Source organism: Mustela nivalis, assembly GCF_964662115.1.
Source record: "Mustela nivalis genome assembly, chromosome: 16".
NCBI lineage: Eukaryota > Metazoa > Chordata > Mammalia > Carnivora > Mustelidae > Mustela > Mustela nivalis.
The window spans coordinates 45,179,010-45,192,653 of record NC_139035.1 but is presented as its reverse complement, the minus strand read 5'-3'; the positions used below and the strand labels follow the sequence as shown (position 1 = coordinate 45,192,653).

The following is a 13,644-nucleotide window of genomic DNA, read 5'->3' as shown; positions in this document are numbered from 1 at the left end:
TCCACCAATTACCTTTGGGTCCTTAAGTGGCCTCCACGGGAAGCATTTACTGGCCCTCTCATGACAAGCATCTTACATTTTCCCCCTTTCCTCATCTCCTGAGTTTCCATCCTCCACCCAGCTGGGGGCACCAGATCCTGCAGGCAGTGCTGCTGAGGGAATTTATAACAGCTCCAGGCTGGTTCTTGCAGTGGAGTCACCACCCCACCCCCACCCCTGTCTGCTTCATGAGGCCTGCCCTGGAGCTCTGGTTCCCTCCTGGGGGGGAAGGGAGATTCATTCTCCTGGCAGTCTGTTCTCTCTGCCCTGTCGCCTTTTGCCTTAAACCCCTCAGGGGCATGTCAGGCACCTGTCCACTGTACCCACCAAACTGCAGGGGTCGGATGCTGGGCTTTTCAGGGGGCCTCCTTGTAGCCTCCTTTCGGCAGAGGCCAGGCTTTACCCTGTTCTCTTTTGCAGGAGGGGAAGGTGTATACCCACAACACAGCTATTTCCAAAGAAATCCTTTTCAATCCTTTCCTATCCATGCTGTGGGTCTTAGAGTCATCTAGCAATTGCTTGGTCATGAACTTTTGGAAATGGGCAAGCTCCTGGGACGGTCTGTCCCCCAACCTGCTTTCTATCTGACATCCACCAAAGTGTAGCACCTCTGCCGAACCTCCCATTTTAACATCCTGCTTCATGAGCCTGCAGGTCAGAGCGGGAAGTTGAAGGATTTCAGGCCTGAGAGTCTGATTTTTTTTTCTCAGTGAAATCAGAGGCACCAGCTTCTATTGAGCAGGAGGAGGAAGGGAGCCAAGTAGAAGTCTTCAGGAATCACGGTGAAGCTTTGCCAGTTACCCTGGAGAGAAGTCAAAGTCAAGGATAAGAAGGGGTGACACTCGAGGCTCAGGTGACGGAGACCAGGAGTTAGAGCTGGCATCTACATGGGTTTTTCTCCAGTAGCCACGTGCGGGTTGAGAGCCAGGAACGAGGGACCGAGGACTGAGGTGTTTCCAGACAAGAGTGGCTGAAGGGTAGCGATGTGGGGGCATGGACAGCCACCAAGGGAAGAAGAGAGCCGAGGAGAGGTTTGAAGGAGCCGGCAGCTGCGGTGTCCACGGCGGAAGGGCAGGGCAGAAAGGGGGAGGGTGGGAGGAGGTTGAAGGGAAGGAGACTGTGTCGCAGAAGGAGAGGCCAGATTCAACACTTGACAGAGGTCCCCTGAGTCAAGACCTGGGAAGAGGAGGCTGAGCTGGAGAGAAGATTCAGTCTGTGTTCCGCTGGGGGGGCAGGTAAGGCGAGGCTGCCTTGGGAGGCGCGGGCGACGGGGGTCAGGATGGCAACAAGCAGGCTAGAAAGAACAGGTGATGACTCCGAGGGGTAGACAGGTGTCTGTCCAAGCCTCACGGGCATGGGAGATGTCTTCGCTCTGCAGAGAGAGGAAAGATAGAGACTTGAAAGAAGCAGAGAGGACCCAGGCAAGCCCATCCCCCCTCTCTGGGGTCTCTAATGAGCATCATTTGGAGATAACCCCCCACTGGTGAGGGTGACACGCCAATCAGAGACTCCAGGGAAAAGCCGGGGCTCAGCCAAGGTGGAGAAGTGAGAGAGGACCCTGGAGGAGGGCGGGCGAGGGGAGTCGGTCTGTCCACGGGCAAGCCCTGGGGAGCGCACCTGTGGAGGGAGGCAGAGGCTGGAGGTGGGGAAGCACTGGGCAATAATGAAATGCGAGCAGGGAAGTGGAGAGGAGGAACCGTTAGTGAGGAGAGGGAGGCTGGGAAGCCGCTGCCCCTCGGTGTCCTTGTTCTGCTCCCGCTTAGCAGAGGGTTTGGGGACAGAAAAGCCGGCTGAGATAATGCTCTGCGCTCTCACTTGCACAGGGCTGAGTGGCTAAGAGCCAGGGGCCCCCTGAAGAAGTGCCTTCCCTGGGCTCAAATCCAGGGGACAGGGAGCTCAGACACAGACCTCAGGAGCTGGCCTGGGGCTTGAAGGAAGTGGCACCATAAGGCACATGAGGGTCATAATACACCAAAGTCGCTGTCAGCCTCCCTCTTACTTCCTCCAAACGATGGACTGAGAAAACACGGGAGTTTTTCCCACTTAATAAAAAGGAAGTAAATGTTTAAAACTGTATTCTAGATTTAGGATGATGAAAAGGTTCTGGAGACCCATCCATACCTACCCACAACGCGAATGTGCTCAATGCCACCGAACTGCGCCCTAAAATATAGTTAAAATGGTAAATTTTATGTTTATGAAGATGCCGTGTATGTTACCACAATAAAACACATATGTGTTATATATGTATGTATCATATATACATATATTTACCACCAGAATGATTTTAGAGAGATTTGTTGACTTAAAAAAACAAAACAAAACCCTATTCCTGCTATAGAAGGTCATAGTGGGAAAATACCAGTTTGGTAGAAAGAACAGCTCCACTAGAACCCATCCTTACAAGGAATTTATTCACTAGAATGTAAATTCTTTGCTCTGTGCCCAGGTAGGCAATTTCTGACTCATCACCAACATGGGAATTCTATTTTCTGAAAATATTCTCTCTTATTTTTGCTAGTGGTTTGAGATGTATCTGACACACTGTTAGCATTTATACAGTTGGTCGTTTAAAATGTATACTAGGGGTGCCTGGGTGGCTCAGTCGTTAAGCATCTGCCTTCGGCTCAGGTCATAATCCTGGGGTCCTGGGATCGAGTCCAGCATCGGGCTCCCTGGTCAGTGGCAAGCCTGCTTCTCCCTCTCCCACTCGCCCTGCTTGTGTTCCCTCTCTATCAAATAAATAAATAAAATATTTAATAAAATAATGCATACGAGATGGAAAGGCATCATACATAAAATTATGCAGATTGAGCTAGATTTATCAAACATTTGCTCTCTGACAAACAAGACTGTAGCAGAAGAAAAATGTTAATAGTATATATTGTCAGCCAAAAGCAAAGTTAACCAAAGTAATGCTTTCAAAAATTTCCTATTTCCCAAGTCCCCAAGCAGCACACCCTGAATTTATTTCCACAGTCCGAGCCTAGAGTATAAAGATCTGTCATTTTATAAATAAAAGACAAGATGATTGAAACAATCAAGAAACCACAGCAAGAGCTAGAAGCCAGTAGTGAAAGGCGCGTCTGGGAGGCTTAGTTCCCAGGCCGGCTCACTGAGTTTGAGAAGGGAAGGGGGAAGGGACTTTTTAAAGGTTTTTTGTTTTTGTTGTTTTGTCTTTGTTTTTTTGAGAAAGAGAGGGAGCATGAGTGAGTGAGAGGCAGAGGAAGCAGCAGGCTCCCTGCTGAGCAGACAGCCCAGTGTGGGGCTCCATCCCAGGACCCTGAGGTCATGACTTGAGCCAAACCCAGGCGCCCCAAGAAGGTTAATTTATGACATAATCTCAGCTGATGTTTTGGAGCGTGTATTTAACTATTCAGTATCAACCCAACAGAGTAAGATCAGGGGTGCTTAAGATAAAACGCCTGTTAGAACCAGGCAGGAGACAGGCCCTGTCACTGTCACTGCCCAGCCCGGTGTCCAGTGATGGGAGAGAGGAGGGAGCCGAGCCAGGTGGGTTGCCGCTGCAGGGTTGCCGTCCGGGCTCTGTGGTTGCTGGGCCTGTGGGCACTCATCCCACTTCTGCGTCTCTTGCCACGAAATACAAGAGATGTCCCTGTATCCTGGAGAAGCAGAGGCCTTGACTTGTTTTCACTTGACTTCCGTTTTTACTGCATCTGCCTCCTGTGTATCAGTGGTGTGTCTCGTCAAATGCTCATTACCTGGGGTGGGGCAGAGGGTTGGGCGGGGGCGCAGAGGGGCTGGACAGAAAGAAGGAAAGCAGGAAGGCACTGGAAGGAGTGTCGGTCCCGTCCTCGCCGCTGGAGGACTTGACAAGGCAGGAAGCCCTTTGCGTTACTAAGGAGCCATCCAGGTACAGTGAGGAGCTCCTCAGGCCTATTTATTTGTGGTTACCGGTGAGGACACTACAAATCACCAGGCACCCTTGACCCTTCCTCCAAAGAGTGCAGAATGTTCCTGAACTGTGAGCCTTCGTGGTTGCTCACCAGGACTTGGGCATCCGTGCTCCGTGGAATGAAGCAGTCCGGGCCAGTTCTGGGGCCCTCCCCAGAAAGGCAGGAGGGTCCCAGAGATCAGACACCAAGACCAAGGCCTAGGGTTCCCCCCCACGACCTGGGCATGGGGCATGGAGGTGTCTGCTAGCACCCCAAAGGACAGGCTGCTTGGCTGACCCCAGGCTTTGCACCCCTCCCACCGCCGGGCGATGCTGGTGTCAGCAGAGGCCCTGGCAGGGACAGCTGGGAGCCCCCGGTGCTGCCGTCACACCGGAGACCCAGGGAAGCAAGAACCAAAGAGACAAGGGACAAGGATCCTTCCTTTATTTAATCCCAGTGAGACAGTCATTGCCAGGACATGCAGGGGTGAGGGAGGCCGTCTCTGATTTCCCCCCAGCTGCGCTGTCTTCTGGGAGAGAGGCAGAATGTCCTTTCTCCATGTTAACTCTGCCCCCTTAAGTAAAATGAAATCATGGTTTCAAAGTACCAAGCACAGCAAATGTTCGCTCTATGGCCATTTCCTCCTCCCGGAAATAATTCGGTGTTAAACTGAATGGCTCCAATTGTCTTTGGAAGGAACTCGCAGGGCTGCCGGGTGCTTTCCAACATGCTCAAACCCTGATGGGCCTTTTGCAGTCAGGGAGAGATGTACTCATTCCACCCGCATTGAGTGGCCCATGGTGCCAGGTCAGTAGCTGAAAAGACCTTGAACCGGAGCTCCAGGAGCCAGTGGCCTAGCGGGGGAGGCAGGAGGGGCACGGTCCTCATGCGGTGCCCTATAGAGGGCGGCCCTGATGTCACTGGAGCCCTGAGCTGGGCTGCCTTCCTGCTTTGCCTTCTTAGCTGTGTGACCTGAGGCAAGTTGCTAAACCCCTCTGAGCCTCTTGTTCTTATCTATAAAGTGGAGCTGATAAAACCCATCTCACAAGGTCACGGGCAAGACTGAATGAATTAATAGGACAAGACATCCAGCCCATAGAAGCGGCTTACCCACTGTTCCTAGGACTCCACCCTGGGGAAGGAGGGTTAGTAAGGACCTGAGTCTGTCCTCAGCAGCAGACCTCTTGGGCACAGGCCCTAGTCAGCCAGCTCCGGGGATGGAAGTCCTCCATCCCGGCTGGTGTCTGCAGTGTTCATCTCCTTTTGAAGCGACAGGAGGAGGAGCCAACGGCAGGAAGAGGTGCCTAGTGTGAACCTTAGGAAGGTAATATAGTACAGTGAGCGCTAATTCTCTTCCAGGTCTGTGCTCAAGTCCTGCTCAACCCTATACACTCTGAGCACGGACCTCAGTTTCCCCATCTGGAAAATGGAGCTAACAGTAACCACCTCATAGATCTATGTTAAGAAAGAATGTATGTAGGAGCACCTGGGCGGCTCAATGGGTTAAGTGGCTGCCTTTAGCTCGGGTCATGATCCCAGGGTCCTGGGATCGAGCCCCACATCGGGCTCTCTGCTCAGCGGGGAGCTTGCTTCTCTCTCTCCCTCTGCAGCATTCCCTGCTTGTTTTCTCTCTCTCTCTCTCTCTCTCTCTCTCTCTCTCTCTTCCCTCCCCCATCTGTTTGTTTGTTTGTTTTTAAGGAGTGCATGTCAAGTTTCGGAAACATGGAAGATTCTTGATAAATGGGAGCAGAGGTGGGGATACGGTGACGGGCAATATGACGACGGTGGGGATGGTGGCGGTGATGATACAGGGTCAGTGATCACGTCTTCCCTCATTCAGGTGCCCCAGGAGGTAGCCCAAGGCTGGTGTAAAGAGAAGGATATCCCCTACTTTGAAGTCAGTGCCAAGAATGACATCAATGTGGTGCAAGCCTTCGAGATGCTGGCCAGCCGGGCTCTGTCCAGGGTGAGTAGCTGTGGGGACTGTACCTCTAGGACCGGCCCCCAAGGATGAGGAACTTGGGAGCTTCCAGAGAATACACTGGGTGCATGTAGGACCATGGGTAGGACAGGCTTGCTCGTCGTCCTAATGAGTTACGCAATGGGCTCAGCCGTACCCTGATTCTGAGCCCCAGAAGGCCAGAAGTATGAGGCTTCCTTGGGGGGAGAGCTGGTGCTCCTCTGTCTGGCAGAGTATCATCTATGCAGTTTCTGAAACAGACGGTTCTGCCCCTCACCTCTGGACATGCTCATGCAGTAGGGTTTGCGAACAATGATCTAGCTCCATCCGGGCTGGTGGGAAAGAAGCCCCACAGGCCCAAGCATCTGTCCAAGGAGAGATCAAGTCTGCCGCAGTTGCTGACATGCTCCAGTCAAACAGCCGGGTAGCTGTGGCCCCCGTGTTGAGTGTGTCATCTGTGCGGGGCAGTGCGCAAGGCTCAGGGCCCCTTGCTCTCTGGAGGCAGTCCGATAGGCCCACGCATGGTCACAGTACAGGTGTGTGCTGGGGAAGGATTTAGTGGGGGGCCCCTGAGAAGCGGCGCGCACCCCAGCTGTGGGGGGCGGGGAGGGCGGGACGATCAGGGAAGACAGGAGCAGGGTTTTCATCCCCTTCGGATACGGAGTCTGGAAACTCAGAGGAGGGTTCCTGAGTGATCGGCACCGGGCACGGATCAGCTTGCCTCATCAGCCTGCCACATGTAATCAGGGTGGGCTTCTCAGAAGAAGGGAGAGGCTCATGGCAGCAATGATTTTGAATTGAGGAAAAGAGCACGAGAGATGGAGGGTTTCCCCTCCATGCAGGTGCCTGCTGATGTCGTGGGTGACCAGGTGCCGGGCCCCGAGGCCCTGCCTGGGGGCATCGCAGCAACCCCCTCCTAGCGGCCGCCCACCCGGAGAGACACCCCGTGGGTGCCCCCCAGACATCTCCAAGCCTTCATCCTGGGGTTTGCCCCCACAGGCTGTCTTTGTGCTTCCCCTCAGCCCCGAGCTCCTGCTGCCTTGTGTTAAAGGGAAGCTGGGGGCGTCTGTCTCTAGCGCATGATCGAGAGGTGTGGTTTTATGACACAGTCCGCAACGTTGGCTCTTAACCCACAGCTGTGCCTGCTCATGCCGTTCCGCTGGAAAGCGGAGGAATGTTGTCTGACCCTGTATGGCGCTCTGATTCTCCGCAAACACTGCGCAATGGTTGCCAAATGCTGAGTCACGGGGAAGCACCATCTGCCCACAGCCCATGTCTGTGTGTGGCCGGCATCCGCCCTTTCTGAAGAAGGAGTGTCCTTTATTCTTAAAGTTACATCTTTCTTGCTGTGTCCACTTTATGAAGTTCTCTACTGATGGTGGTGGTGGTGGTGGTGGTGGTGTGTTAATATCCTACCTGGTAAGAGAATAGCATAGCAAGCCCAGGTCAGTCCCTCATGTCGATGGTGGAAACTTACCAATGAGAAGTCTGGAAGTCACAAATACGGTGTCCACAGCAGGCTGACCTACATTCGAATCCCGCTCTGGTGCTTCCAAGTGGACCCCTGGGCAAGACATGGGACTCTCTGGGCCTCAGTTTCCTCATCTGTAAAATGGAAATAATGCAATCCCAGAAACATTGATTGAGTTCTCAGGCTAGGGCTGGAGCTAGGGACCTCAGGGGCTCTAAGGTCAGGTAGGGGAGTAAGATGTTCACAGACAGGCTGTCGTGGAGCTACGTGCCCCAGAGGGAGCAGGGTCAAGGCACAGAGATGACTCAGTGCAGGCTGGCTGGTGGCAAGGCGGGGTGAGGATGCTGTCTACAAAAAGGGCATGTGACCTGGGTGTTGAAAGACAATACGCAGTTTGCTGGTGGACACAGGGGCGGGGGAGCGCAGGAGACGGACGGAGAGAAGGGCATGGCCAGAGGCCCAGGGACCAACCCACAGGGCTCACGTGAGGAACCAACTGTGGGTCGGTCTGTAGAAGGAAACATGGCATGAAGGGAAGCAGGGGTGTGGTGCAAGCAAGGAAGATCCCCAAGGTCAACAGCAAGGATCATGAGGTCCCGGAGAGCCCCAACAGGGACTTGAAATTCACGCTGCGGGTGCGGGCTCTCCAGATCACGCCACTGGACCCGAGGCATGTGGGGGCTCACCCAGCACCTTGACACCCCACCATGCGTGTCCTTTACTCAGAAACTGGAAGGAGAAATATTTTCACATTAAAATGAAACAAACATAATTACTAGAGCCTAGCATCTAAAATTCACGTGGATGTTTAAAGCGAAACTGGAGATTGCACATTTCTAGTTTAAGGTCAAACACGTTTTCAAAGACATTTTCTACCAAGAGCTTTTCTCTCCTTCCCAGGGAGGTGGTGGAGGGAGTGAGGGAGATATGAGGGGTGGACGGGGAGGAAAGCCCCAGGCTGGGGCTCCGAAGCCCAGTGCATCTGATGTTAAGTCCAGACTCTACCTCTTAACTGTGTGTCCTAAAACAAGTCATGCAACCTCCATCAGCCACCACTTCTGTCTCTTTAAAGTAAAAATAATAATATCTTCCTACTGGAGTTGTTGCAAGGGCCGAAGAAAGCAATTCATCGTAGAGAGACGGCACTGAACAGAAGGTAGCTGTTTTAACACAGGAGCTCTGCATAAGGGTTTCTGCCAGGGGAGCTCCCTGCTTCGTGGAGGGCGGGCCCCAGGGGCAGATGAGAAGGTACTGCAACAGTCCAGGCATGACAGAATGGAGGTGGCAGGACTGGGTGGATTCAGCAGACTTCGGAGGGAGAGCCTCAGCGGTTGATGATGGATGTAGGAGAGAAGGAACCAGTAGCTGTTTAAAGTCGATGACCAGGTTCCCAGCTTGGCAATCGGAGGCAGGATTAAGTACAATGCTAGGGATCAAGCTAGAGAAGAGAGGGGAGAACACAAGCATCTAGAGGAGGGAATGCTGCGGTCCACTGGGGCACAGGACACACTCGTGGTCCCTCAGAACATCGGAGTTCTGCAGCAAACTCTGGTTGGAAAGTGATTTGTGAGTTCAACACCAGAATAGATCCGTGGCTAACATTTTGAAAGGAAAGGTGGTAGGTACTTCAGTATCCTGATCTGGCCACTTTCAAGGATGGGGCTACTTAGTTATTCCAAAATACTAAGAATGCCCTCATGATCCAAGAAGGGACACCGCCTGCTTCAGGGGTTCTGGGATGATGAGAGGTTGCTCTTACCAACTTGGCACACTCTCTGGGCTGGGAGCGGTCAGGCCTGGCCCCCGTGGGCGTGACCTGCAGCCTGGAGGCTCAGTTCCTTCTAAGCTAACAGGAAAAAGACACAATCGCCAAGTCCAGGAGGGAAGCGGGCTGGCTGGTGAGCAAGTAAGCTTGGTGAAGGGGCAGGACCTTTCTGAGGTCCCCCAGAGGCAGGATCTAAAGGCAGGGCCATAGCGGTGATCAGGCTTGCGAGGACAGATGCCACAGCCAGTCACAGCGCTTGGGCCCACAGGTGCGTGCGTGAGGATGGTACTGTGTGACTTTCCAGTTAGACGCACACATTGCCAGGGGCACGGAAATGATGTCAGAAATGGGAAGGACTCTGGTGACACGGACCCGAGGAGGTGTGACTATTAGTGGGTGAAGATGGCTGGTGTGAAGACCTCACTTTTTGCCAGTGTAATGAATGAGGAGGTTTCTCGCACCTTCCAGAGGCAGTGATCTGTTTGACTCTAGAATAAAATGCAGAAGAGCCAGAAAGCTTGGCCGCAGCCCCCCCGGGTGCACCCAGTCTCTTTCCCCAGAGGTTAGCGTTGTGGACAGTGGCACAGGCTTCTGGTCACGAGGGGCTCTGGGGTCCCATCGGGGCCTTGCATGGACGAGAGGGTGGGGCACACTTGGGGGGATGAACCAGCAGGCCCTGCCACCTGGGCCCGAAGATCCGGTTAGGAAAGTTCCAGATCCCAGCCAAGGTCTCGGGCTTTCATGATGAGGGAGGGACCCAGAAAACAGCAGACAATAGGAGAATCCTTCTGAAACCTTCCTCTCAGCCAGAGCCGGATCTCTCGGTGTAATGGGGGCCTTAGTCAGGGACGCTGTGCTCTTCCTTGGCCCTCGCAGGGAGGTTCGGAAATGTCAGGATGGTCACATTTCACTCTGTGGCGTGAGGGGACCCTGCACCCAGCAGAAAGGGCCAGCGGGAGGACTGGACACATGGGGAGCTGCCCAGGCCGGAGCCCGCACGCCAGGCTGCACGGTGCTGGCGAGAAGGAGCCACCCAGCCCCATTTACTCTTCTCAGACACCTTGGGTGGGGTTCTGTTCTCTCAGGGAAGCCCTAGGATGGCCCTGGGTCAAGTGTGGCATCCACCCCGGCCAGGGGGAGACTGATCTGGGGTGTGGAGACATCTCCAGAGTGATGGACCCCTTGCAGAGCAAACACAGCCCCTCACCCCCGGCACTAATCCTTCCTGTTAAAATTATTATCACTGTTATTATTACATTATATACATTCTAATAATTCTAAATATTAATCTGTCCAGGGATACCCAGGCTGACGAAGGCCCCGTAAGACCCTCCGTGGGAGAGCTGAGGGACAAGGGCTCTCAAGAAACAAACTATGTGGAAAAGGGCCGGATCCCGGCTCTGCACGTCAGGCTAAATGACCTCGCTGTCCGGGGGTGGCAGGGAGTCCTGGGGCCTCAGGGGACCATCTTCTGTGTCTCAGGGCACAGTAGGGGAGCCCTGACACCACCTCCTGGGACCCAGGGCTGCAGCGTTAAGGGCTGTGACATTCACCGGGAGTGACGGGGGGTGCTTGGGTCCACGCCAAGGCAGCAAGAGGCCCTCGCCGACTCGCACACTCACACACGCAGTACCAGTGGCGCGGGCTCGGACGCCTAAGCCTGCTGACTGGTGAGAGCCGGGCAGAGTAAAGAGGTGGGGTCCCCGGAAGTAGAGACCCTTTTGCCCTTGAATTCATCTCCTGGAGGAAGGGTCCCCTTGCCCATGCCGCCCTCACCCAGAGCCAAGCAGGGTGGGTCCTGGGAGAGAAGCGGCCCCCCTGGGTGGGGAGAGGCTTTCTCTGGACATTGCTGGGACCCAAGGGTTTGGGGAGGTGGGCGGAGAAGCAAACAGGCCCCTCAGAAATGCTGAGTCTGTTTCAGGGGGGACAGAGGCCATGGGAAGGGCCGAGGACTGACGGGGCCCCTCCAGGTGCCCTGGCGGCGGTGGGGGAGGCTGGGAGGCAGACGTGGTGGGTGTTTGTGAGGAGAGGTCTCCAGCAGAAAGGAGTGGGTTGTCATGTCTGCCTGAGGTCCGATGTCACCTCGGTTTCTCCCTCTGGAGAATGGAGAGTTGTGGGACCTCGTTGGAGGTCAGGAGACGCATGCCGTCCACCTGCTCTGGGCTCCGGGGAAGAAGCTGGAGGAGGGGAGGAAAGAAGCAGGTGGGGAAGATCAGTGCCTGCCCCCCCACCCCCCTGCAACCCCCATCCCCCCACCTCCCACCCCTGCTCCACCAGGACCTCTGCTTCCTCCCAAAGCATTAGGGAAGGAATAAAAAGCCCAACCACCAGCAGCCAGACCGAAGGTAGGTGAGGCGCTTCACCTCTCAGGATGTGAGCTCTGGCTTCTCTTTTCCCTCCCCAGTATCGCAGCATCTTAGAGAACTACCTCACAGACTCCATCAAGCTCTCACCAGAAGACCAGTCCAGGAGTAGATGTTGCTGATCGTTCAGACTCCCGCTCTGGTGCTCAGACGAAGCCTGCTTGGGACCTGGGCATCCCGGCCCCCGCCAGCCGCCCCCACCCCCGCACCTGCCGAGCCCAGCCCCAGCCACCCAGGCTCTGCGGCTGCAGCCCCCAATCCCCTCACATCTGTGCCAGGCCCAGATCAGAGTGCAGCCCCCACCTCGGGCTGAGTGCAGTGAGGACACGGCTGGGCCCTCAGGGGCCCCCATGGAACCCAGAATGTCACAGCCCAATCTGGACCCCGGAGGAGTCACCGATCCCTCGCTGGCTCCAGCCTTCCTGCTTCCCGCCCTCCCCAACACAGTCGTGCTGCAGAAGACGCAGCTCTGCGGGCAGATGGGCCGTGGTCTCCGGAGTCCTGTTCTACGCTCCTGTGAGCTGGCCTTCTTCGTCCAGGCCACCACACACCCGCAAAACCACAGGACAGCTTGGGATCAGGCCGCAGCTCAGGGTCCCTTGGTCACCAGGCCAGGAGAGAGGGCCTGCTTCAACCCTTGGCGGCCATGGTCCAGGCCTGGAACATCGTTCTGTCCCCCCCAGGGTATGGAGCCCAGGAAAATGCACCAAGGACTGGCTCATTCCTCTCTGCCGAAGCTCAGACGACTCCTATAAATCTCTCTCAGCCTCGGCTTGCTAGTTGGCCCAGTGGGAGTGGTGTGTTTCCCGCCCACCTCAGGGTGTGATTTCAAGGACCTGAAGGTCAGCTTAAATCTCAGTTGCTCTCGTTGGTACGCATTTATTTATTCCTTCAGTGAGTATCATTGAGTATCTCTGAGGTACAATGCACGGAGGTCCAGTGACAAATGAAACCGACAGGGACCCTGCTCTCCGGAAGCCCGCGTTCTGATAAGGGAGAGAAGTCACAGGCACAGAATTGAAACCTATTCTCAAATAGTAGATACGCGCTTGAACAAAGCATACAAGGAAATGGGGTAGAAAGAAACAGGAATGGCAGTTGGTGCTGTTTCAGACAAAATGATCCAGGAGGGCTTCCCTGAGGAGGTGTCATTTGGCATAAGGACTAGAGAATGCACAGGGGACTGGCACTGGAGATCTAGACAAAGAGCATTTCAAGGAGAGGAGGCAGCAAGAGCCAAAGCCCTGAGGTGAGGACAGGTTTGCTGTGGTCCAGCAACAGTGCAAGGACAGTCATTTACCTGAAGACTCAAAGCTGCTGCTGTCCCAGAGACAAGCAAAGGGGACCCCGCCCCCCCAGCGGCTCCTTGAGCCGCCACTGATTGGCCACCAGAGGGCAGCCGTGCTTCTTGCAGGCTGAGTGGCCAATGGCCACTGCCTGACACTTGAAGCAAGGGCTTTTCTCTCCGTGCCAGTCCTCAAAGCTGGTCCTCAGGCTGTGGGCATGTTTAACCCATGAGATCTGAGGGGTAGGAGAATCCCAGTTTCCTCCACCTGGTAAGAAATGGGCAGAAACTGAAACATGAATGATTCCAGCCAGAAATCCATATGAGTAACCCCTACTAGGATGAGGGTTCTGGAAAACTCGTAGACTCCCTGTCCCTGCAGACTCTCTGGCAACAGAGAGTACAGGCAGGGCCCAGCTGACAGGGGTGGCCGAGATGACCATTCGGAGGCTCCCAGGCCACATGACTGCCCGCCACGGAGGTCTCCTATCTGCACCAACGTACCCCCCCGAGCAGAGCTGGCGTGCGAGCACAGGACTTCTGATGTCCTCTGACTCCGACGATACTCCCGGAGGTAGGGAGTCCTGGGGGGAAGGGGTCAGCAGGAGAGTCTGGGGAGCTTTGCCTCCCCACCCAGCTGTGGGATAAGGACTGGCTCATCCTGGGCAGCGGCATGTGTCTGGGAGTAAGGCACTGTCTGTGTCCTTCATGGGAGTGGTCTGCAGGTCACGTGGGCTTCCTGGGAGTCCCCCAGACTGTGGCTCGGACACACGGTGTTTGGGTGTGTGTCTACAGCAGCTCGTGCAATGGGCGTATGAACTGTTGCAAACTGTGCGCCACAATAATAAATGTGTACTTTATTGTT

General features: G+C 54.9%; 1 protein-coding gene across 2 annotated transcripts in view; it reads left to right on the top strand.

The window, feature by feature from the left end:
- The window catches only part of RAB7B (RAB7B, member RAS oncogene family), a 24,456-nt gene extending 10,812 nt beyond the window's left edge, over positions 1 to 13,644 (top strand). For both annotated transcript variants that reach the window (XM_082702994.1, XM_082702995.1), the window contains exons 5-6: positions 5,776 to 5,901; positions 11,536 to 13,644. In XM_082702994.1, coding sequence (XP_082559120.1) covers positions 5,776 to 5,901; positions 11,536 to 11,616 — 207 coding nt within the window. In that variant the 3' untranslated portion in view covers positions 11,617 to 13,644. The remainder of the gene's footprint in view (positions 1 to 5,775; positions 5,902 to 11,535) is intronic.